This window comes from Zeugodacus cucurbitae, chromosome 2, assembly GCF_028554725.1.
Source record: "Zeugodacus cucurbitae isolate PBARC_wt_2022May chromosome 2, idZeuCucr1.2, whole genome shotgun sequence".
Taxonomy (NCBI): Eukaryota; Metazoa; Arthropoda; class Insecta; order Diptera; family Tephritidae; genus Zeugodacus; species Zeugodacus cucurbitae.
In genome coordinates, this window is record NC_071667.1 from 27969350 (window position 1) to 27995564 (window position 26215).

Here is a 26215-nt window from a genome sequence, read left to right on the forward strand (position 1 = left end):
TCACAGATAGTTAAAGTTAGTGAATAGAAACTAACTTCATGCTGCATTCACTTTGTCAAATGTCGCGTTGCCAACATTTATTGTACTCTTCACGCTTTCGTTCTTGTTAGTGAGTTGAAAAGAGATAACTATCGTTAATTCTGCTGCATTCAGTATTGCGGCAGCAAGCACGACAAAAGAAAAAACAACCCTAATAAATTTACTCTGTTCTTATTGGAATTATTCAATTGTCAAATTGTTCTCTCCACTTAAAGAACTAATTCTGCTGTTCATTTGAATCGAATTGTTATTGATAGAAAGTGAGATTTATATCAAAGTAATACAATTTATTTGAAAATAAACGTATTGCAATTGTTGTAAGTGGTCGGTACCCTCGCATACAACACTGGTTCACGTGTCATTCGCCAAATCATTTATTGACAGCGCCGTCAAGTCTTCAACTGTCTCCAACAGAAGCAAAAAGTTGCGAAGGTGGAGCGAAAGTGAAAATTTAAATTCATCAATCCTTGCAGATTCTCTCGGTTTTATCTGACATTTTTGCTTCTGCCGTGTACACTTGTTTGAAGACAAAAAATTAGAAAAGTGCATAATTCATCAAAAGATTTGCACGCGTGTCCGAAACTTATCAAATAAAATATATCTCAGTCCGTCTGTGGAATTTTTTTTGATAGAATTTCATGTTTTAACATTCATAATCAGATCAATAGTGCAATATAAAAAATAAACTTTATTAAAGGAAGATAAAGTGTAATTTTTTAGTGAGGAGCGCAAAATAAATCAGAAAAATTGTGATATTGTGAGAATTTTCTGTATGTTCTGCCTGCGTCAATGCCAAAGTTAACTGCTACGCCGGCTGACAACGATAGCTCTCCACCATAAATTCATTCTCGCAGACGACTATCTAATTGGCGCAAGCCGCTCCGTTCTCCCTTTACTTTCGGAAATAGCTGTGAAAGAAACAAAACAAAACCTAACAAAGTAAAAAAAGTATTAATACAAGTGTTGAAGAATATTAATTCTTAAGTGTTAACAATTATAAGAAAATCAGTGAATTACTTTGACTGCACAAGTAAAACTTATAAATACAACAGCAGCTAGAACAACGATATACGAGAATAAACGAAAATGTTGATCAAAGAATAGTAAGTATCCAAACTTAACCTCTTTATGTGATAATATATAACATTAAATTATACAAATAAGCTTTTCTTTTTATCACTGGCTATTCCAGCGACATAAGTTAAAAGTGTCAATTGTATTACACGCACGCCCCACCATTAAATACATGCGATATTGACCATGAAAAAGACATTCTGTTTAATGTTAAATGTAATTCTGTGAGCGCCATCGATGTGTCAACGTCTCCAGAGTTTCGGGGAGATTTTGCATGACAACATTATAAATAATATGATAATACTTTTAGAGATATAACTCTTTGGTAATTAGGTCCTAGTTAAAAAAATGTAATAAAAATACTTTTACTGCAATCGCCATTCCAAATGTGACAAATCGATTTTTACCCGCACTTAAAATGAGCGTTGACAGCGCTGCCTGTACCAAAGCGGATATGTAGTTGCTGCGCAGCGAGACTCTGCTGTCGTTGATGACAGCGGTTTGAGAGTTTTATTTTCGTTGCTGCTATGGATTTTTATGGAACCACAGTAAAAATTCAATAATTTGAACCATTCAAGGTTTTAATTTTTCCAAATAAGATAAAATAACATGTAGAGCATTTCTTAGGCACACTTTTTTTCGTAACATATTACACAAGAGTATGATATTTATTTTAAAGCATGATTATTTGTTGGAACACTTTATATGTGTAAGATATGAAAAAAATCAGTACATCCCTATTCTATTTGTTTGCATACCACTAGTTTTTATATATTTTCTCTATTGAGGGGTTACGTGTTATTCGCCCAGAAGAAGGGCCTATTTTCAAAATTTTTGTTAAAATATTAAAATAAAATATTTCGTTCAAACTTTTCTTTTAAAAAAGAAATTACAGATTTTTTGAAGGAAAATAATAAACAACTCTTCAATTGTGGCGTCATATTTGAGAACATCTCGGTAATAAAGTGACTCCAAAACTATCAATCGAGTCGTCTTTAAATTTTATGGCATTATTCTAGAGATGTTGTAGAGGCAATAAAGATCGATTTTCCTGTGAAACCCTTGTATGTATGTATGCACATTATTAAAAATACACATAAGGTGTTGTATGATATTGTTTCCAATATCCAATATCTTACAGAGATGTAGTCTCTACATATCCAATTTATAACTGTTATTTAAAAATTGTAATAATAATTTGTTGAAAACACTTATCCTTAAAAATATTAGATTAGTTTAAAAATCTGAAGTATGATTCATATTCATAAACATATCCTAAACATTTTCTGTCAGTGCAACTAACACAATGAAATATTATTGTTCAGAAGCAATATGAGTGAGTCAGTGCTAAAGCCGGTGTTGTAATTACCTGTTTACCTTTTTTATAATTATGCTATTTATTTAAAATCTTTTGTGCTCAACATTTGCTATTTTAGTATTCGCTACACAGCTCAACTTTCTTTCTTGAATCATACAATAAATTTTTAGAGCTTAATATTTTTTGAAATTAATTTTAAATATCTTCTCCAAATACAGTTTTTGCTTTTTTAATTGTCTTTCAATTTCCCTCACCCTCATGGTCGGATTATCCACACTTCAGCCGCTATCTACGGTGTTTCCAATGCTTTTTGTTTGCCTGCTGGCGGTATGTGATTGGTCATAATCGCTTCAGTGATTGTATTAATCATATTTTATTGATAGCATTTATTAACCATTAATCAGCTGATTTGTAGGCACTTTTTCATCAAGGTACTAACAAAAAAAAAATTGTTTTTCTATGCCGTCATTTAGCGGTTATATTTCGATATTTAAAGATAAAATTAATATTTATTGTATGTTAGTTTTTCCTCACCGATGGATCAAATATACTGATTCTGAGCATAAAAATTTATGTAATGGTTTTATCTGTTATCTGCCTCAACATTTGATAGTACTTAAGGTTCGCGATATTCATCGGCCAAGAATGCATCACCTCGGGAAGTAATATAAAGTAAAGGTTTCTGCAATTATTCTGAAACAGAGAAGTCATATTGAGGTATCTTCCAAAATCTTAGTAAATAACCATTATAACAATAATAGTCTTTTAACACAAATTTTGTTGATATTTAAATATCACTATTAATTTCATTAGTTTTGATAATCTGACAATTTTATTAAATTTTTTAAATTTGCAATTTTAATATTCTCCAATTACTATTATTTTTTCTATTTAACCCCCTTAATTAAGGTGAATTAAAAAATATAAGCGTAAGCAAAGCAAACGTTTCCCAGCACTATCCACACTATATATGCTATCACTTGACGAAACAGTCGGTTTATCAATCAACAGTAAAAAAATACACATATGTCGACCTAAAATGTTAAATAATAGGGGTAGCTGAATCTCTAATGAAATGAATTTACTTTAAAATAAGAAATAGTAAATAACGTAAAAAAATGAATACAATTGATTAAATAGTAAAATATTTTAATTTTTATAGTTAAAGTTAGATCTTCACTTATCTATATTTGGTTTTCAAATATGTAAATTTATAACTAAAAGTGAAACAAAATTTGAAAAGAAAACTTACATCCTAATGTCAATATATGTATGTATATGAAAGTTTGCAACTAAGTGACCTATAGGCATTATGGGTTACAATGAACCACATTTGGGCAATAATTTCGTATACTGCATTATTGGCACCTTTTTGTATTTCCTGATACATACACAAGTATATGTCTATCGCAGAGATACATAGAACAGGCAGTTGTATATTTGGCGCAGAGACAAAAAAAAACAACATTGCAATAATGAATGAAAAACCATTTCACACTCATTTATTTATTGTTGGTGTTGGTTGTTTTTGCCACGCCGCACAATTTTAACTGCTGCCATATCAGCGACGCCAATCGTCATTTCAGCTTTTTATGCTTTTTTAATGTCAAAATTTATGCCTATCATTGCGACACTTTGCCTTCCGCCTTCTCTTCCTCCTATTTTTATTTCTCATCGTTTGCAGTTTTTCTGTTTGGAATTTAGATTCAATTATCAGTTGACTATTCTTTATAAAGTTGCAATTGATTGCGGATATTTGTTGAGCTCGTCAATGGACTGTGGTGCGAGGAGGGGCAATACACACAAATGTTTGACTAATCGAATCAATTTATGCAATGCTTCAGACACTAAAAACTGAATTATTGAAAATTTGCTTTGCAGATGCTTCTTATTAGAGCATACATTGTTGGAATATGAGTTCATAAGTTTGTTTCGATTCGAAATTCGCTGCTAAATTATCAATGATATCGAGTGTTTTTTTAGATTTCGAGTTTTTCAATTTCAGAATTCGACGAAATGTGTTATCCACAAAAGTTCTGAAAACGTGATACTGCCCATCATAAATGGAAGCTTATCAAATTCTCACAAATTTAGGGTTTATTTCATTTCCAAAAAAAAGTGTGTTATATTTTCTGCCTTTGCGACAGCAACAAACGATAGATATATAATTTGCTTAAAGCAAGTAAGGCCAAAACGAATTTATTAAAGTTATTCCGGTTGTCAAATAACCAGCAACAAACGAGACAGCAGGATATATAAGTTAGGCTGTTCACAATAAGGTGGTTATCGGGTTATGTGGTTATGTGATTAAGTAAACAACAACAAAATGCGGTATGACAAAATAACCAACTTTGACCAACCTAGGCCCTTGTTTACAGATTATGTGGTTGTTTGCTTATTTCCAGTGTTAGAAAGTCGTTGGAATTTTACTAAATGGCAGCACAAAAAATAAATAAAACAAAGCGAATGGCATTTCCATTTAGATTTTCTTATTGGAAAATCTGCTATTAGCAGCTGTTTTTTGTTTACAATCGGCAAATTAAAACCGAAATAAAAAGCTTCGAAAAGCATCACAAAGCATCAAAAATCATTGAAATTATCAAAAATCATCAAAGTAAGTAAGAATCATAAAGTACAAAATAAATAAACATTTTTTGTCATTTATTTATACTCCAATTTTAGTGTCTACAGAAATACAGAAATGCCTTAAAATTCGGATTATTTAATAAGCACATACCTTCAATAAAGTCCATTTCCTGAATAGCAGAACTTATTTTAAATTCGATTATTTTGCTTTTTAAACTTAGTTTAGGCATTTTATAAGTGGGAATTTCATTGAACTAAAATTGTAAACAATGAACAGCTGTTTGTGTAAAAATAAGCAAATAACCATACATAGGATGTTCACGGAGCATAGAGGTTATTTTTAATCTAATACTCACATAACCGGATAACCACCTTACCGTGAACAGTCTAAGTGTTTTATACGAAGAAAAACAATGGTCATAAGGTCAACAAATCAAAAAAGGCACTAAGCCATTTGTTTATCCAAAATGCAAATCAAAAATAGGTTATACATATTATTGTTTTTTTATATTTAGCGTATATACCCGTACGTAATTAATTTCAAGTTTATATATATATTTATTAAATCGTTTCAACGAACGCCAATTGGTCAAGGCCGGTGAATTATTATTTTGATATATGCACCTATATTTATGAAACATCAATTTTAAGTCCCATTCTTTCACTCTCCCTAATTGCAATAATATGTATATTCCATAATTGTACACATAATAACCGCAAAAATTTTTTTCCAAAATACTCATATCGAATAACATTTTGCTGGTTGAAATCGCTTAGCGTAGTTACCCTTGATGTGACCTCAATCGTTAACTTGGCGGGTCAATTGGTCGCCGTTAGTTTGTGATTGTTGTATTTTCTGCTTCATTAGATTTGAAAATCTCCAAAATTGTGCACTGATTCACGGCAAATTTAGACGGAAGGGGGGTGAATGCTTGGAAATATTTTATATGTATGTATGAAGATACATACATATATACTCTGATGTAAATATGCAAATACACACACAAGTGCGCACATAGTGAGTAAACATCAGCTGAAATCATTTTAACTCATTTTGATATTACGCGATTATTTGCAAGCGTGACGACCACAAACGGCGGTTTCATTTTACTCCTCATTATTATTTAGTCTATTTAAGTTGATTTGTGTGTACTTTATACAAATTCAGCACTATGCATATACAATTTTGATCAAGCAATAATGCACATATTCTACATATATATGTACATACATTTTTATGCTTTCAATATGGTATTTTCAAAAATAAATTGTCGAAACAAAAAATGTAAATATTTACCAAGCGCCGAAGAGCTTTTTAATTGGTGCACAGTTCGCAATAATACTTGCAAACATATATGTATACTTACTTATACATGCGTATACATTTAAAAATGATTATATTTATACATATGTGAGGCATACTTGATTTATGTATGCATATACATACGTATGTACATTTGTACTTAAGTATTTTTTTATATATTTTTTTTTGTTTTTAGATACAATTTATACGATTTGTTTAGATGCGACTTTTAGATACAAAGCGCACGCTGTGAAATTGTGTTACCACATACTCGACTTACTACTTCTCAAACTCCGTTTGATCACAAATAATTAATAATTAAACAATAAAATATTGCAAAATTTCCATTGGGTTTAGCAGTTAATTTTCGTGTGTTGATGACATTTGCTACAAAATAATGTTAACATCAGCTGTTACCATTTACATACTTTATCTCAATCTTTTCTCATAAACCATTTCTTTCAAAGTTCAAATTTATTAAATATAATTGCATCCATAAGGAAATGTCCATTGCAAAAATCTTTTCATATATCGCGTTATTTATTTCCTATTCCGGCACATTGTTGTTGTCGATTGCCACCTTTGCTCCATCGCATGTTGCCGTATGCTGCCGTCATTTCTCTCGTTTTGGTTGCTTTTAATAAGTATTATCCAAGTGAGTAAGACCGCTGATAAATACCGGTTTTTTGCATATCTTTGCGTGCGTGTCCATCACACACAGTATTCGGCAAAAATATTCAAACGCATAAGGTTTTAATTTAAATCCAATATAAATTTGTTGCTTAAGCAAAAACTTGGATATGAATAATGGGCCTAATCATTGAATCAGCACCGAATTCGATTTCGATCGAAAATTTCCATGCAATCATTTATTTCCTCGATAAACTGGTTTACCAAAAAGTGAGAACGTAAAACTATCGACCTTTATCGACAAATTTGATAAACTAAGTTGTCTGTGCTTTTTGTTTCCTTAAACAAAATTTAAAACTAAAACTTAAATTTACTTGAATGAAGAGTCCACTCGTTGTTTTAGATATGCCTTGTATGTTTTTGTTATCTTTTATCTATAAAATCAGTTTCACACTATAAATAATTCATAATATATTCACGCGATACCTCTACACATTTTCATTCATCCAGTTTTGTCCTGGATTGGAGAGCCTACACCGCTTAACTATTGTGAAATTTCTTCCCAAAAAGTATTTATTAGCCTAACTGCCTTCCCTAAATAACAGCGTTGGCGGAACGTTTTTTACCGCTCAGCGTTAACGTCGATGCTTCATTTCTAAATAAAAGCGGCATCTTTACGTCGAATATCAAAATGTTTACTTGAATTGTTGTTGTGAAATTTTATTGTACAGAGAAACTTCGTTTTTACGCAGCCAACTTTACTTCGGAACGCTCTGTCAAAATCGAAATTTTCAACAGCTCAGCGTCGCCGTCGCGTTATTTAGGTATGCGCCATATAAATTGTATGGGCTTGAGAATATTTTGACAGTAATTTGCCGCGCCCGCTTTTATTTAGGGAAGGCAGTAAAGCGCCCAATATACTACACCAGCGTGCTGGCGCAATGACCTGATGGTGCCAGCTGATTGCCTTTATATCGCTTTTAAACACCTTAAATGTATTTTTGTTAGACTGTTCTTGTCTCTTGTCTCTAAAATACCCATTTAAAATATGATTTAGTCCGACATCACTAATTGTTGACATAAAAACTTCCAAATAATTCATTTCTTTTAAATTTCCGTAACTCACTCACCAACGGATAGATCTCGATGAAAATTTTCGATTTTGCTAATTCAATGATTTCGTAATTAGCGACATCTATTAAGCGCGGAATGTATTTTTTCGAGTCGGTAAGTGAGTTCAATGTGATCTTAAATTTTATTTTCGATACGGTTTCAATTATTTCGATGTAAAATTTTTCAATGGAATTGAACCATTTTTCAATAGAAACGGATTCAATGATTCGGTCCAGATTGTATAAATAGATTATAATTTCAGTTTAGCAGAAATTCGTACGCATTAAATTAACGGTACAGTTTGAGGCGTCATTTTACGCTAGTTAACTATAGTATCTCAAGGTCAGAATTGGTAGATTGGATATACTGATTTTCGAAGGCACTGGTATTTAAAACAAAGACGAAACAAAAACAACTATTTTTGTTTGATAAAATTTATTAACTAAATTTCATTGTCTTAATTTAATGTCCAGGAGTGAAAAAATCGCAGCGTCTTCTGATACTCAATAGTTTTAAAAGTAATAAGGTTAAAGTAATGCAGTCGGTGTACATAGCTTTGTCACGTACTGTATGCACTTAAAGTCGGCAAAATGCGAAAACGATAGCAACAATTGTGCGAATCTAGTTTTTAACAGAAGATTGTTTTAATAAAGATAACAAAAAACACTAAAATACATAATACATATGTACATACAGACATAATTTGTATGAAGTGCGAACGGATGCATGCTATATATTAAATGAAGTGTATCGCAAAGTTTTTGCAAAGTTTGAAACTGTTTATGTATTTATGTATATTTCATATTAAATATTAATGATAATTTTATTCGACGTAGGACAGGTTATTGCCTTACTTTTTTTTTGTGCCTTCCTTTTGTAATAAAATAACGAAATTTGAACCTTTCAAGGTAGACTCGTGTATCAGAAGGTATTTATAGAAACGCTTTAGACTTCGCACATTTGATTTTAGTAACTTCTTATCGTTTTTTTTATTTTTATTATTCAATAAAAACGTGACATGGTCTTATAACCTTTTTATTGTATAATTAATAATTGATTTTATTAGTCAATTTATTAAAAATTTATAATAAGTAAAGTCTCAAAGTCTGAAGGTCCATATGTTTTTGCTCAAATGGTGCCCATAATTCTTAGTTGTAGTGCTCAATTTTTTTCCAAATTTCATTTGAACGTAATAATATAATATTCGAGTTTGCCTAACATTGAGAATATGGAATAGAGCTCTTGGTATTCGACTAATCGACTAACCGAATTAACCGAATAGGGCATTATTTAAATAATAATATTCGGTTTGCAATATTCGGTTAGTCGTCAGTCATCGACTATTCGATTAACCGCTCATTTTCGACTATCCGGTTAACCGTTCGTTGTCGACTATTCGAATAGTGTAAGTTCATTAAATTTCTATTTTTATTGAAAAATGTGAAACTCTGGAAAAATGCGCATAATTGACATTTTCACAAGTAAAAACAAACAAAAATCAGAGGCTGCTTGGATTTCAAACAATTTTCATTTATTCGAATAGTGACAGTATAACTATTCGAATAACCGCAGTAGAACGACTATTCGAATAGTCGTAACATTGCGACTAATCGAATAGTACTAACCGGTTAATATTCGTACGAGCGGTTACAAACCGGATATTCGAATAATCGATTTTCAGGCTAATCGAATAATTTTAAGAGCCCTAATATGGTTGATAGTTTTCAGGCAATAGTAATAGACTTATATTTGATTATCTAAAAAATGGTAAGACATTTCAAGATAATGCAACTGTGAAGAAAACAATTTTTAAAAAGATAGACGAGTTAAGTCTTTTTCACTATTTTATCAATTTAATACAAATTTTTGGGACCCTAAATTATATATAAAGCCAAATTAAATAGATTTTTGTTCAATCCTAACCTAGGCCTTACAGGCCATTAAGAATATACATACATACATATGTACGGTTTTTTAAGGCGGCTTATTGATTTATCAGCACAGCACAAATTGAGCGAAAAATTCAGTAACAATTGATAAGTGCGTGAAATTTTACATTATTTATGCATTTATATTTTCTGGGAAAATACCACGTATGTATGAGTAAAAATTGTTCAGTAAAATGTACTTTAACAAAAATGTAATGTGGCCTCAAAACCACGATATACGAAGTCATTATCATCGTGGGCCCACAAATATAATAATTCCGAAGAACAATTACGCACCCAATTACTCACGCATTAATCTTTCTTCCAATGCAAATATGAAAATCTTTATATACAGTAATTAATAAAATAATATTCCATGGATGTGACGTCAATGTGGTAATCTTTGTCTATAGAGAATGTTTATACCCTCAATAAACATTCCTCTGGTAACTCTTTTTTAAGTAACGGTATCGCATTGTAAAAGTCTTGTAGAGGATATACAAAATATTCAAATTGAGAAATATAAGTCTAAGGTCACAAATGTTCACCATTTAGAGCTTCTCAGAATTCATTATATTGAAATTAATTACTTTTTGTACTTTTTTATACTCTCGCAACAAAAGTTGCTAAGAGAGTATTATAGTTTTGTTCACATAACGGTTGTTTGTAATTCATAAAACTAACCTGAACATGGCGACGAGACGAGTCAAAATCCGAATCTCAGTCTGTCCGTCCGTCCTTCCGTGCAACATATAACTTGAGTAAAAATTGAGATATCTTGACGAAACTTAGCACGCATGTTCCTTTGGACCGTGAGAGGGTTGCTTTCGAAAATTGCAAAGTCACGCCCACAAAATGGCGAAAACCGAAAACACATAAAGTGTCATAACTAAGCTTTAAGGGGTTATATACAGTTAGACGGCCGAAAAAAGTGAATTTTCCAGAATTTTTTCTGAGAAAACTTTTTAATTTATTGATCCAAAAATTTATACACATATTATGGTATCTTTTAACTGTATTTTAAGACTTAGTTTTAGTAAAAATATTTATTTGAAAAAGAGATACAGCTGATCTCCAGGAGCTCCTCTCAAAAAAGACGTTTTGCGGTGACCACTATATCTCGGAACTGGATCATCCGAAATTAAAAAACCAAACAGATTTCGTTAAAATAATGTTAAATCTAGTAATTAATCGAAGGAATAAGCAAAATAAAAAAAATCGATTTTTCACCGAAATTTCGGTCTTAAATTGTTTATAAAAAAAAAATATTTATCGGAGAGAAAAAATCTACGATTAATTATAATATATTTAAGAAGGTCGTGTTAAAATTTGAGACTAATCGGTCTAGCCGTTTTCGAGTAATGTTGGTCACCGACTTTGAAAACACCATTTTGAGAAAAACGCGTTTAAAGTTTGGACCTTGTACTTAAAAGCACTCTGAAACGCCTTTTCAAATTTTTCATTTGCTTGTAACTTTGAAAATATTCACCGGAACGATATGAAATTTTCTGTGTGTATTCTTAAATATATGTAGGTACATTAAGAAAATGAAATAAAAAAAAATCGATTTTTTGAAAATTCTAACTGTATATAACCCCTTAAATAAAGTTATAAAAGTAAAATTTGGAATAAAGGATCGTACTAGTAAGGGGCATATTTGGATGTAATTTTTTTTGGTAAGTGGGCGTAGCCCCGCCCCCACATCGGTTATTTGTTATATCTCGCAAACTAAAGCAAAAAGCTATAAATCAAATTCTCTGCAGGCGTTTCTTTTAGCCACTTATTAATACAGTCCAAAAATGAAAAAATCGAATAATAACCACGCCCACCTCCAATACAAAGGTTAGTTTGAAAATTTTCTAAAATTGTGTTAACTCACTAACGAAAATCGTCAGAAACACTAAATTTTACAGAAGAAATAGCAGAAAGAAGCTGCACTCAGATCTTGTTACAAAATAGCAAATGGGCGTAGTATCGCCCACTTATATGGGTCAAAACCATATCTCAGGAACTACTCGACAGATTTCAATGAAATTCGGTATATAATATTTTCTTGATACACTGATGACACGTGTGGAAAATGGATGAAATCGCTTCACAACCACGACGATTTTCCATATAACTCATTTTTGAAGTCCATCTGATTCCTTCACTTTACAAGATATACATAAGGAACCAATGAAGATAGCGAAATAAAAGTTTACACAAATACTGTATATGATCCGTGGCATCACTTGTGAAACAATTGTCGAAATCGGACTTTAACTTTTCAATGCTCCGGATATCGAATATGAAGAACTCAGTGCCTTATGGTAATTTTCACCGAAAATATCGGTAAATTTCTCAGATATCTCAATTTAATACAGAGGAAATCTTTTTCTTATAATAGTGAGTCTCTGTACCAGAAATGGTTAAAATAGGGCCATAACTTCTCCTAGCTCTCATATAGCTAATTATAAATTGGTTAGTATGTGAAATATCTTAGCCAAATTAGGTGAGCATATACTTTCAGATATAATGTAAGTTGGTGATGAAAATGAGTGTAATCGGTTCAGGAATTACCTCAGCCTATATACTATATTGATGATTTTGGTTTTTCTATTAGACTTTATGCCGAATATATGGGTCAAATTGTGTGTTATCTTAATAAGAATATATCAATAAATTGCGAGAGTATAAAATGTTCGATTGCACACGGACTTAGCCTTTCCTTACTTGTTATTTTTGGAAGCGTGTTGATATTCTTTTAGTACACGTAATAATGTATTAAAATTTTAATTATTTGTAAATATCCAAAGGGTTACCACGAGTTTTTATACAATTATACAAAAGTGTTATAAAAATTTTCAATATTTTTATTATATTTTTTTTAAATATAGATCATATTAATTTCCCTACATTTGTATGTATGTATATCAAAGATAATTAAAAAGTTACGTTCATAGCCACTGCTACTTGTAGCCGTTCAAAAATAGTAATTTGTTTTCCGACATTTTATTCCACCATCGCGTACATTACTAATTATTTAAATTAGTTTATTTCGTTTTTGATTATTTTAGACAAATGTCAATTAGTTATTCAAAGTGCAACGTACAAAGTATCCATATTTAGATGATACATATGCAAATGTGTGCTGTACTAATACGTATACATGCAAGTATGTACAGTATCACAACAAAAATTTTCACAAAAAAGAATTTCTAATGAAATATGGAGACTAAAACTATTAAAAATTTTATCAGAAGATTTTTCATCAAAATATAGTTTGCCATACTTTAATAAATAATTCGTAAATTTTGAAAAATTAAAGTTATTGCATATGATTCGGCGACTCTACACATTTTTTTATCATGACTGTAGCATTTTATCGACTTCCATATGCGTGTGGAAGAAATTTTGTATGCTTCAATTAGTTAAATGAAAATATTTGCATGTCGTGTCATACACATCATATATATTTAAGTAAGTCCCACACGATTAATTCTTGCTTCTAAACACGAATACATTTATTTGAACTTGCTCGAATGTCGGTACTGATATTCTATGATTTCTTTCTAATAATTCAATTAATTTATAATAGTAATAATTATAAATGTAAGGATAGTTTGGTTTATGAAACTTTTCCCATTAGTGATGGACATATGGTGACTAGATTTACAAAGGTTTTAACTGATAATACGCAGTTATTACTTACAAAAGATATGGCAATATATATTTTATAAATTCTAATTTAAAGTGTAGAGCAACTAAATTGTACTATGTATTATCAGTACAATAAATAACTATCTAATCAGTATAACACCTGTACCTTGTATAGGCTAAGCTATATCTAATGGTAAAATGTTAGGTACATTCTGTAGACACTCAAGTAGTCCCTTAGTACGTAGGCAATAACGAAAAATTGTGGCAGACATATGTTATGTTGTATAAAACAACAACAACAGAGTTATTAACCCATTCTTTCCCATTGTACTCGCTTGGGTACAGAAAATTTGGTACAGAAAACCCATTTGATCCCATTGTACTCACTTGGTTAAAAAACACATGATTTTTTTCTTTACACAAGCGAGTGCAATGGGAGGGAATGGGTTAACTTCCAATCGTTATATGACAAATATTCAAACAATTTATTTATTTATAAATTAGATTAAATGAATTATATTAAATTAAATTAAGCGGTTGTACGATTTTAATGTATTGAATTTTATTATTGTATTGAATGCTGTTGCTTTCACTGGTAAATTGAACAAAACAAGAACTGGTAAGAGAACAAAACTCAGCAAATCGAGCTGTGAATGATTTGAAGACGTTTATTTGAATATAAAGATTCTGTAGCTTTTATTAGAGCTAAACTAGCGTAGACATGTCTAAGCAATATTAATATTTCATTCATTCAATAAAGAAAGCTGATCTTTCGATCTTTTTAGCTTTCATTAAAGCATGGCTTTTGCGTCATCTTGCTCAGTATTTGCTGCATCATTTTACATGTGTGTATCACAATCTTCACTTTGTGCTCTCCGCTCTTATTCTTATTAGTTGTTGTATGCTCGTCTTTTAATTTATCTTTTTATAACTTTTGTTTTTGTTCGAGTTAACTGAAAGTTAACGACGTTGGCAATCATGTCAGCCGCAAAGTCGACGCCAACACGAACGAGCAAATTGTTTTTAAAAAGTCTTTGCATCTGACAGCAGTTCAATTCTTCCACTTATTTTGTTGTTGGCTCCTTTATCATACATTTGTATTTGCTATGTTACTATGCGGTTGGTTTGTTGTCACCGTGGCTATGCGGGTGGGTGGTTGTGTGGCCACACTGTTTGTGTGAAAAAAAAAACAAACAGGAAAAAATCACTGGCGCCAATTCGAAGTAAGGAATGCTGTGATATAAGTAGGTTTGATTCTCATTCATTCATTCATGGCAGTTACGTCGGCAAGAGGTTAGCAGTTTATTGATTGCATGCAGAAGGCTATTAGCGAGTCCAAGCTCGGCATGAAGTTTTATGAAGACATTTATGATGTACACTGCCCACTAGCAATATTGCACCGTTGCATGTTGCATCCAAAGACTACATTATTGAGTACTTATGACTGGAAGCTGGCGAAAATTAATGTTTTGTTTACTACACTCTCGAGCGCACTCATATTTAATTCTGTTTGTTTTGTCTGAATATGTATGTTACCATTTTCCGACTGGGTATGTGTATGTGTATGCGTAGCAGATCTGTTGGAGTGTTTGCACAAGCATTTAACGAACTAAGCCGATTACCTTAGTCAATGAGACAATTAAAGCTTACTCAATAAAATTAAGCAAATAATTGAGTGCATAAGTACTTATTTAACTAATTTAGAAAATAAGAAGAAGAGGAAAATAGTAGCATAAGCTCCTCTCTCCTCCTCTACTTAAACGACTGCGCATAGCAGTAAGTGTATGCATGTATTGGCAAAAGTAAGTGTAGCTTACGCTCTTACGCTGCAGAGCATGTCGATGCTGTCTGCTGATTGCAATGAAAAAGAAAGCAGAAGAAAGTGCAAGCAGCTTATTGACCTAGAAGGCAATAGCTGAACGTCAATCGAACTTACATACATAACGAACTTAAGCAAACATTTTCAAATAATTGAACGCTTTGACAGTCATACTGAGTTCACATTGAGCAATGCATTGCGCATAGCAGCCTAGTGGATGGATGGAAGTGGGTGTAAGTTGGCGCTGATAGTGTTGGAGCCTATATTACAGCAAGGCATGTTGCTTGCCGCCACTCAGACTTGACTTAGAGGGAGGACAAACGATGCCTTGTTAACGATGGTGCAGGGAAGTAGTTCCCATTAAATTTCAATTGCTTAAATCGTGCGAATTTACTAAGAAATTATTTGAAGATCAATTTCGCAAGTAAGAAATTAAACAAACCACAAGTTAAATATAGCAATCTGACAAAGGGGAAAACCAAATAACAAAATTTCCATCTGCCAACAAGCAGATGACGGTGACAAGCCAACAAGCAGATGACGGTGACGTTGCCACTTCACAGCGAACGTGCCGGCTGTGGGTTGTGGTAAAAGTGGAATGCCTTGTTTGTGGTTCAAGATAAGTGTACATTGTTCATATACACTTATGTGTGTTGGTTGTTATGCACACACATATACATACTTATGTATTTATACATATATTTGCACTTATAGCCAGCCTTGCCACAGTTAGAGATTTCGAAAGTAATCTACAAATTGAAACTGAACAAAATAAAAATAAAAAGCCTAAAAAATTTCAAAATTTGGAGCAAATTGTAAGTAAATTAAAAAAATAACAGTACAATGGCACTGACTTACGGTTTCTTTTTTAACACAAGCAAAGTATAGTTGTAGATAACGATCAAATCGAAGAGGAGCTACATATTTTTAATTACTTAGAATAAAGTTAAACAAGAGACAAAAAACTGTATTTCGTAGGCGGAATTGTTGATATTAAAAAATGGTAAAATGATGAACAGTTTAAAGTGATGGAAAAATTAAATTTTATGTCTTTGCTTTGGCGCACGTTAAACTTGTGATTAAAAATTATTCATTATCGGTAACATAATAATAATGTATATCAAAGCACACACTTTTTATATAGCGCAATAATCCCATAAATGCAAGTTTTAAATAGTAAGTGATTATCGTTTGATGACTTAGCGACGGAAATGCAATATAGTAGATTTAAAATGGAATATATATAAATATAAAACTAATATTTAACAAATATTATATTAGTATATAAATCATGTTGCATATGAATTTATAGCATGTAATAATGCATGTAATGACAAGTAAGGAAAGGCTAAGTTCGAGTGCAACTGAACGTTTTATACTCTCGCAATTTATTGATATAGTTTTGTAAAATATATTCTGCATAAAGTCCAATAGGATAACGAAAATTATCATATATAGTAAATGAGGGCTGAGGTAATTCCTGAACCGATTTCACTTATTTTCACCACCAAGGTGCACTATATCCCAAGACATACGCTCACTTACATAATTTTGCTAAGATACCTCACATATTAACCTATATATACTGAATAAGGCCCACCGTATTTTTGAAAAATCTATAATTATGTATATGGACCAGGGGAAGTTATGACCCGATTTTAACCATTTTTCGAACAGAGACACACCATTAGAAGAAAATTTTTTCTCTGAAAGACTTTAAAATATCTGAGAGATTTGCCGATATGATCGATAAAAATTATTTTTCGCACTGAGTTCTTCATGTTCGATATTCGGGTCTTGAAAAGGTATAGTCCGATTTTGACAATTTTTCGATAAGTGATGCCACACCTGAAATACAGCTTTTGAGTAAAGTTCTTAAAGTTCTTAATTGGTTCCTAATGGATATATTAGGTTGGCAAATATCCGCTTTTTTGCTCTTTATTCAATACATTTATCCTTTATAAAAAGTGTTACAGTGATCGGATTTATTTCAAATATGAGCCGTTTCGTTCGATAATCTGTTTCTATCTAGACGGCAACTTCATAATACCCCCCACGTAGAAACCCCTCTCCTTATTTGCGAAGAACTCGGACAGCCACTTTTCACAAGCCTCTTTTGAGTTAAACGAGTCATCAACGAAGTGTGTGGTCCGGCGTTGTTCCTGTTGGCCAATTCGGAACGTTTCTGGCCGATCGCCTGCTTCAAGCGGTCTAGTTGTTCGCAGTTGATGATAGAATTAAGCGTTCCTTTCCAATACCACCAAACACACAGCAAAACCTTCCTGGCCGTCAATCCCGGCTTGGCCACTGTTTGAGATGATTCACCGGCCTTCGACCACGACTGTTTTTGATTCGAAGTGATAGAGTACCATCCCCCAGAACACCATTAATCTCACGGAACGTTTCTCTAGGGGACTTGCCTTTAATGAAGGAAAACTTTAAAATAGCGCGAATTTCGGCGTTAGTGAGCTCCATGTTTACACGTCTATAACTGTTGAACGCAATATCCAAACTAATCATGCATAGCGTCGTTTTGTAGGTTATGTTAAGACCTTTCAAAGATGTAAAGTATTGTCAGATACGAGCTCTGTGGCGCTTTATACATAGCCGCGAAATTCAAAAGACAAAAAGGCGGTATGGAGCTATTTGACAATCTAATATTATAAGGTGAACGAATTAGATTGATTATTCGAGATTTGATATACCAATAAAGGCCGACATTTGTCAGTTAATTTTGAACACTTTACACTTTATTTTGTCATTTAACTATTATTTTTTCGCCATAAAATTTACTATAACAACTATTTCCACTTCCATTACTCCTTCATATATAGCCATTAACACGTTTTTATAGTTTATATATGTAACTTTCATCACGTCTTATTGTTGTTTGTGCTGCTGTAATTGTTTTAGAATTTCCATTTTGTTTGTGCTTTGCTGCATCTTGGTAAAGTTGATTGAAAAGTAACAACAATGCAGATTGTCTCTTGCCTACATACACGCAACATTGAAGCCACAGACAAACATTTAAACATACATACATACATATGTGTTCGTGTGCAGGTGTAATTAAAGGCGACAACAAGTTGATAAGGAACAAATTCAATTAATTGTTGTTTGAGTGCAATAAAAGCGACAAAAGTAGTTTTTACGAATATTTCATAAATTTTAAGGAAACTAGAAGTTCTCCGAATTTTCAAGCAATTTGCTATTTTATTGGGTTATTGCATAAAATATTTTGATTTTTTACTTCAACTTAATAGATTGTGTTTTACCTTCCCCCCAATGGTGTAAGGTTGCCAGTGTAATTGTCATGGCAACTTTAACAAAATTTTACTTTACGATTGGCTATCTATCTCAATATACATACTAGAAAACACAATAGTAAGGCTGGGTTTACATTTTTGAGAAACTCTGTTTGAAGTATCATGGCTTATATCGCAAGTGTGCACAATTATTGTATCTGATTGTCTGCGACATTAAATAGCTACGAAAAATTCTGACAATATTATAAACGATAAGACTTGCGACTCTCTTTCAAAATTTTTAAGGGGACAATTTTTATTGGTTCAATATCCGATTTTGGTTCCTTCATAATGGGTTCCTTTAAGGTTGTTAGTCTTTGTATGTTAATTTGACAAATTGTAGTGGATATAAATGTTAGAAATCATCATGCGATTTATTTCTTGTTCAACGAAGACAATTCACAATCTACAGACACATATATTTATTTTATTGCATACATTTAGGCGCTCTGCAGTATTAAAACTATAAGTAGGTAAGTAGGCATGTTGCATATGTATAATCCGCTTAAAAAATGATGCGATAACTTTAAAAGCAAAAAATAAAACAGAAATTTGTGAAAGCGCAAATTAAGTGCGCAATTATCTGTGAACAATTTATGCGAATTAAAATTTTTTAAAGAACTTTTTCGCAACAATATTTATTTATAAATATAATACCTATACGCCGATTTATACACTTAACTATTTAAATATTTGCAAATACATATGTATACTCATACGCTTATATGTTTTTACTAATCTCCTTCGCTTGTCTCTTTTTCATTGCAGCCGCGTTACCTTGCCATTGACTGTGGAAGAGGTGAGTAAACAGGACGCAGATACGCGCTGGTCCCAATGAAGGCACTTCGTTCGAAAAAATTTTCCAATCGCCAATCTCTCATTCCCAACTACTCTTTCGCGTTGTTATTTTTACAATTTAATATCCTTGTGGTTTTTTACATCTTCTCCCCTTATTTACCTTTCGTTGATTTTTGCTGTCATTTGCAGCGCGCTGATAAAAAAGTAGTTTCTTAATAAAACAAATATTGACATAAGTAAACCAATGAGCCAGTGTGGCGTCAATGCTGTGTTTGACAACATGCGTAGGAAATTCATTTGAATTTCTGAATAGAGCGCGGCTTTTTACTGTTTTATTGGCGTCTCTTTTCCGCTTTTATTCTTTAATTGGTAATCTAAGTTTGTCTACATCGTGTGGTTCGAGAGACTTAAAATCCTGTTTAAGAGATTGGGACCTGTCTAGATCGGGTTAGAACATTAATAGTGGTTTCAGTCGGGGATAGAGTCTCTATGGACCATAGGTTCCAACGTCAGCGTAAAATATGAACCTAATCCTTTCGTTCTTTTCTGGAAAAGGTCTTGGCTATGACAGATATTCTGTGAATGACATTAAATTATATGCTAAGTTAACTGTATTTAGTAAACTCTGCTAGAATTATAATCGGGCTACAGCCGTGCGAAAATATAGCATTACGGAGAGTGATAGTTATCTTACTTCGCTACTCATAAATATAAGAAACATCTTCATAAAATACGCTGACAAAGTCCGCCATCCCTCGTAGTTTCCTACAAACAGACACTTGTCATCATTCACTGAGAGTTAATCAACGCTTACTTTTTCTTTGGAAATATATTTTGGGAGTATATGAGATTACCTAATATGACCAAAGAACTTGAGTTGCTCCACCCCAAATGCGATTACAGATTATGGGTAAACAGACCTTTTTGGTTCCATGGACTCTGTTTATGGCATACAAAAACTAATAAAATGCGACGAGAACATGTTTCTCCTTTTAATCATATTCCATTACTTCATTCGTCAATTATTTCATTTACATACATACTTATTTGATTTGTGTATGTTCATCCTTTCAGTATCAAGTTGCCCAACTCTATTCAGTTGCGGAAGCATCGAAGAATGAGACCGGCGGCGGCGAAGGCATTGAGGTGCTGAAAAACGAACCATTCGATAATTATCCCCTGTTGGGTAAGTAGATATATTTGTGCGCCGAATGCGCCAATTACCGCACATGCATACATAAACTGTATCATATTGCCTGTATTTACTGTTCGTTAACGTTTTAATTAATGCCTTGCAGGTGGTAAATACAATGCCGGCCAGTATACATATAAAATCTATCATTTGGCATCAAAAGTTCCAGCATTTATAAGACTGTTGGCACCGAAGGGTTCCTTAGAAATACACGAAGAGGCATGGAATGCCTATCCGTATTGTCGAACGGTCATAACGGTATGTACATAACTGCAAAATTTATGCGTGAGTTAGTGCCGCAAAAGCGAGGAGATTTCGCACAAGTTTAGTTAATTTAAATTTATGCAAATTTAGGCTGATGCGAAACCGTCATGACAGTTAATACGTGCTATTTTAGAGACATTATAAAGTGGCTAGTTATAACATCTGATTTCGATTTATTGAATGAGATTATAATAAGCTTCTTTCAAACTTTAGAATACTTTTAACAGTCGAGTATGAATTTTATCTTCTAAATCCTTTTATCTTTAATTCAGTTTATACAAGTTTCCAGAGTTTTCTGTGCTCATTTGTGAGAATAGCTTAAGTTGATTAAAGTGAAAAATTAAACGCTTAAACTTAAGATCTCGGCTGTTCTTGCCAATAATCTTAAGCACCTAAATTTGTACTTAGTTTTGTTTTTTTTTTTTAATGAAGCAAATTAAAGCGAATTGTCTAATGAAGACATCTGTTATTTTTGTTATTTTTTTACTTTTATTGCCTCTTTATTTACAACATAACTTTGCCAATCTACTTTAGAATCCCAAATTTATGAAAGACGGTTTTAGAATTACCATAGATTCGATGCACGTACGAGGTGATGCGGGCGATATACCAAATGTAAGTTTTCCTCCAGACTTAAACTAACTAATGCGTTTTTTCTCTTTTCTCTCTCTTTTCCTGCAACATTTATGCGACGTGTGGTGTTTTTAATATATACGTATTATGTGAAATATTTAATAACGCTAACGAATACGGGAAAATGTTGGGGTCATGTATCTGATTGATTGGTCATTTGGTGACGGTGAATTAATAAATGTCGCTTATTCTCTTTTGCAACGCATAAAATTATTCTTGAAATTGCGCGGTTCTGGTGTGGTATATATGTGTTTGTATTTTAAATCCATCGTGAACGCAACTAACAATAACAACAAAATGCTAACATAAACGCATCATAAATGCTGATGTTGCTGATTCGATGCTCGACATCTAACCATCCGTTGCACCGTTGCGCCGTTGTTTTCGATGGTATCATATTAACAATCAACAAACGATGAAATGTCAATTCGAAATAACGACAACAATAAATGTGGATTTAAAATAAAACTCAATAATAAATAAATTGAAACACTTCAACTGAAAAATGCTAAATGCTGCATGAATGATTGCCTGTTGAATGCTAACGGTGCGTGCTGCTGTTGTGTATATATGTGTGTGTGTGTGTATATGCAAACAATTGTGATTGTTCGTTTATTTCGTGTGCATCTCTAACAATCAAAATTTAAATGCTATTGAAACATAAAATGGCAATCGACACTTGCAATTCAAATAAAAAATAAATGAAACAAAATGCAAATCTAACCATTCAACTCAACCGCACATGCATGTCTATGCATATCTGCTGTAAGTAAACAATTGCATGCGCATATACTGCGAAACAACGCAGAATCCCGGTTATATGAAAGAGAATTTCGTAATTTGCATTGAATCGCTTCATGTCGGTGACATTGGAGATCAAAATAATGTGAGTGGGATTTGCTTTACCAACCGCCTACATGTACATATGTATGTAGGTACATACTATATAATTTTTGATTGTAGCCTCAGTTGCATAGATGATTCCCACACTTTTGATTTTAAAATGCACGACATTTTTATAAAAACATATTCGTTCCCTTGTAGAGTTTATTTTCTATAAATATTGACATTTTTCCTTACATGCATGCTACACCTATTGCCATATCTTGTATATAAAAAATATTTAAAAGTACTATATATCTGGCAAATGCATATATATTATAATACCTTGCCTTTTAGTTTATTTTTGTAAATCAAAGTGTTTTCGATTTTTAAGTCGTTATTAAGTTATAATATACAATATTGGATTAATATAAAATTATATTAAAGAAGTAAGGAAGGATTATGTTTGGGTGTAACCGAACATTTCATGCTCTCGATTTACTGATTTTGGCACAAAGTTATATTACTATTAGAAGAAAAAGATATATGAGAGATTTATTTTGGTCAAGCTTGAGCCAAAAACTATATACAGCATTAAAATAAGAGGAAAATGTAGACTATATCCATATTTTGGATTTGTTAGTAAATATATCGTGTAATAATAACTATTTTTAAAAATCCATTTTTCGAACTTCGAATCAAAATATTTCGATTTTGGAAGCTAAATTCAAAAATCGCAGAACGATTTTTTTTACTTATGTCCTAATCTCCCGGAGAAAATTAGTTGGGTCCAATTGCAGAGGAATGTTGTACAGTGATAATCGTTGTTCTTTGCAAATTCAACCTTTTCATTGATCCTATATTTATTTAATCACTTTCAAATGTTTGTACCAAATGTATGTGTGTATGCTGTACAAATTTATTATTACTATATAACCGCGCACTCATAAATCAAACATATGTACACAGTACATGTCTGCATGTGTAATCCAATATCATTAATAATAATTCACAAGTAGCTCGACTAAGCAGCCTATGTAACTATACAGTTTTTGCTTGGAAAAGAGAGATAAACTAATTAACGCACCGATTTTAGTATCATACATTTTTTATTTAAAACCACATAGTTGCTTTGAAATATTGCATGCTGAAAGTTTTTCATATTTCACCTTTTTTTTGCTTAAAAAAGCTTGCTTTTCAGTAGATATACAAACAGATAAACAATATTAATTTAATTTAAACTTTTATGTTGCCTACATTTAGGTGCATGAACTGCCACCTGAGAAACTTAAAACACGCGAAGTTGTTCATATCGACATTGCGAATGATACCGTCTTGCCTGCCGATTACAAACCCACTGAGGATCCAACAAAGTGAGTATTAAATGTAGCTCTAGGGTATATTTGAGGGGAATATATGATTGAATTAAATTTTAAATTTTTGTTGTTTTTATAATAGAAGTACTTAAAAATATAAGTAATATTAATATTATAATGTATTAAAATCAATTTGATTCTCTCAATCTTCCACAGATTCAAGTCAGAGAAAACTGGTCGCGGCCCGCTGGTGGGTCCAAACTGGAAGAAAAACGTCGATCCAGTGATGACTTGCTACAAATTGGTGACATGCGAATTTAAATGGTTTGGCTTGCAGACAAGAATAGAAAACTTTATACAAAAATCAGAACGACGACTATTCACAAACTTCCATCGGTAAGCATTAAGTTTGAAATAATATTTAATATAGTATAATATAATATTTAAGCGTAACAATGTACATAATCAGTAAGCATATTTCAACTATTGAAATTTCAATAATGAGACCAAAACCAAATATCCACGTAGTCGGATATTCAGATGTCCGAAATTATTTTAATCCATAAGGTATAATATTCATAATAGGTAATTTTACATATTATAAAGTGAAGTTGTTGATATTGTTTTAGTGGAAGAAAACATTGTTTTTTTTTATTAATTTAACTGTATTTTTTTATTTTTAACTTAACCAAAAAAATAATCTAACCTAAAAATATACATTTACATTTATATTAATATATTGTATATAATATTGTAATGTTTGGATTCTGCTAAATTGTAATTTATTTTGAAAGTTTTTTCAGCCAAATATTCAAGACGTAAGCAGTTATGTCTTAGAACTCTGACGAATACTTAAACAAAAAACCACTCGGGAAATATTTTGTTTTGAAATCATTTGTTTCGAATATTTTTGTATGTTTTTAAGTATATATATACATACATATGTACTTCTATATTATTGAAAATAAATTATTTAGTTATTTGTGCAGAACATAATTTGTCGTATTTAATTTGATATATGCAATTATATTTTTATTTCACATATATGTTTAGCTAGTTTTTAAGAGGAACTATATTAGATAAACTACTCAGTCGAGTTTATATTAATAAGTCTGTTAAAATTATAAACACATTTTCACACGCTCTTTTCCATTACATTACAGTCAAGTGTTCTGTTGGATGGATCGCTGGCACGGTCTGACAATGGAGGATATACGCGCCATTGAGGAGAAGGTCAAAGAAGAGCTTGATCGGCAGCGTCAGGTGGGCGAGGTGCGGGGTATGCGCGCTGATAGTGATTAAAGAAAATAAACGAAACTTAAAATAAATGTATGACAAAAGCAACAACAACATAACAACACCAAACCTTCAACAACAAGAACATCAATAGATGCAAGCAACCAGAAATAGTAGATACCAAACACCTCCGTAAGCATCCAATAACTACTGAAACGTTCTCAATTGCACCACTCAAAACCTGAATTAATATGATTGCTTAAAGCTGACGAGTTAGCATATGTGAGGAGATTGCATTTGCGAGATGGTGCATCGTATAGCTGTTTAACCAACCAGAAGCGCAGCGCAACGCAACAAATTCGACATCATCAATAGTTGTTCAGTTATTTTTTCATGCAGTACATACATACGAGTGTATGTAAATGTGTACATATTTTGTAAACTCGCAACCACATGCCGCCGTTATTTTTTAGCAGACACTTAAGCAGCGCAAGTTATATGAAAGGCAACGCATATTTAAAGATGAACTTTACACAGTTATTTCAATTTAACCTCAATTCTTAAGTTGTGTGAGAATAACTTGTATTCTAATTTGCTTTGGAAATTACATTTAGCTTAGTTAAGCGTACAACAGAAACGTATTGATAATTAAAACTAACCACAATCAATAGAAATATACTACTTAAATAAATAAATGTGAACCAACAAAAACAATAGACTAAACCAAGTTAAGAAGAAATACCGTTTGAATAACATATATAAAAAAGCAAAGAAACTTATTATAAAGAATTAAAAAGAATAAATGCAATAGTTAATTTTTAAATAAATAATATCTAAGTATAATTCACAAATTTAATGCGTTTATATATAAATACTATACATGTATGTATTTCCAGAAAAAACAAAAAACAAACATAACTACCTAAATTAAATTGATTAAAGTTATAGAAATAATGAGAAGAAATAAACAAAGGATTAGAAATTACTTAAATTTGACACTATTTTCAATGAGAAACAAAATCATGCAGTTAAGCATTCTCAAGAGACACCCCTCTCCTATCCATCCATTTCAAGTTCAACAGCACATAATGTCAATCTAACTATTGTTGCAAACACAAAGATGTAAAGTAATAGTATATATTGAAAATTAATCGAATCATAGCAAAAAGCAAAACAAAACAAAATAACAAAAAAGAA

At 31.9% G+C, this 26215-nt stretch overlaps 2 protein-coding genes across 4 annotated transcripts in view; one reads left to right on the forward strand and one right to left on the reverse strand.

Annotated features, from left to right (window-relative positions):
- LOC105213689 (dnaJ homolog subfamily C member 3) overlaps window positions 1–14272 on the reverse strand; it is a 107838-nt gene extending 93566 nt beyond the window's left edge. The window contains exon 1 of the mRNA XM_011186694.3: window positions 14263–14272. The gene's annotated coding sequence lies outside the window, so the exon portion shown is untranslated. The remainder of the gene's footprint in view (window positions 1–14262) is intronic.
- Window positions 441–25936, forward strand: LOC105213704 (phosphatidylinositol transfer protein alpha isoform). 3 transcript variants are annotated; one of them, XM_011186724.3, is made up of 8 exons: window positions 441–1142; window positions 19526–19556; window positions 20630–20741; window positions 20854–21005; window positions 22453–22530; window positions 23730–23839; window positions 23999–24178; window positions 24946–25936. In XM_011186724.3, exons 1-8 carry the CDS (start codon window positions 1126–1128, stop codon window positions 25082–25084), a joined length of 819 nt encoding a protein of 272 aa, XP_011185026.1. In that variant the 5' UTR covers window positions 441–1125; the 3' UTR covers window positions 25085–25936. The 3 variants fall into 3 exon arrangements, with proteins under 3 accessions (XP_011185026.1, XP_054082788.1, XP_011185025.1); XM_011186723.3 differs by lacking the exon at window positions 22453–22530 and adding an exon at window positions 21546–21626 and having other exon boundaries at window positions 447–1142; XM_054226813.1 differs by lacking the exon at window positions 22453–22530 and having other exon boundaries at window positions 443–1142.
- Window positions 25937–26215: the final 279 nt, after the last annotated feature.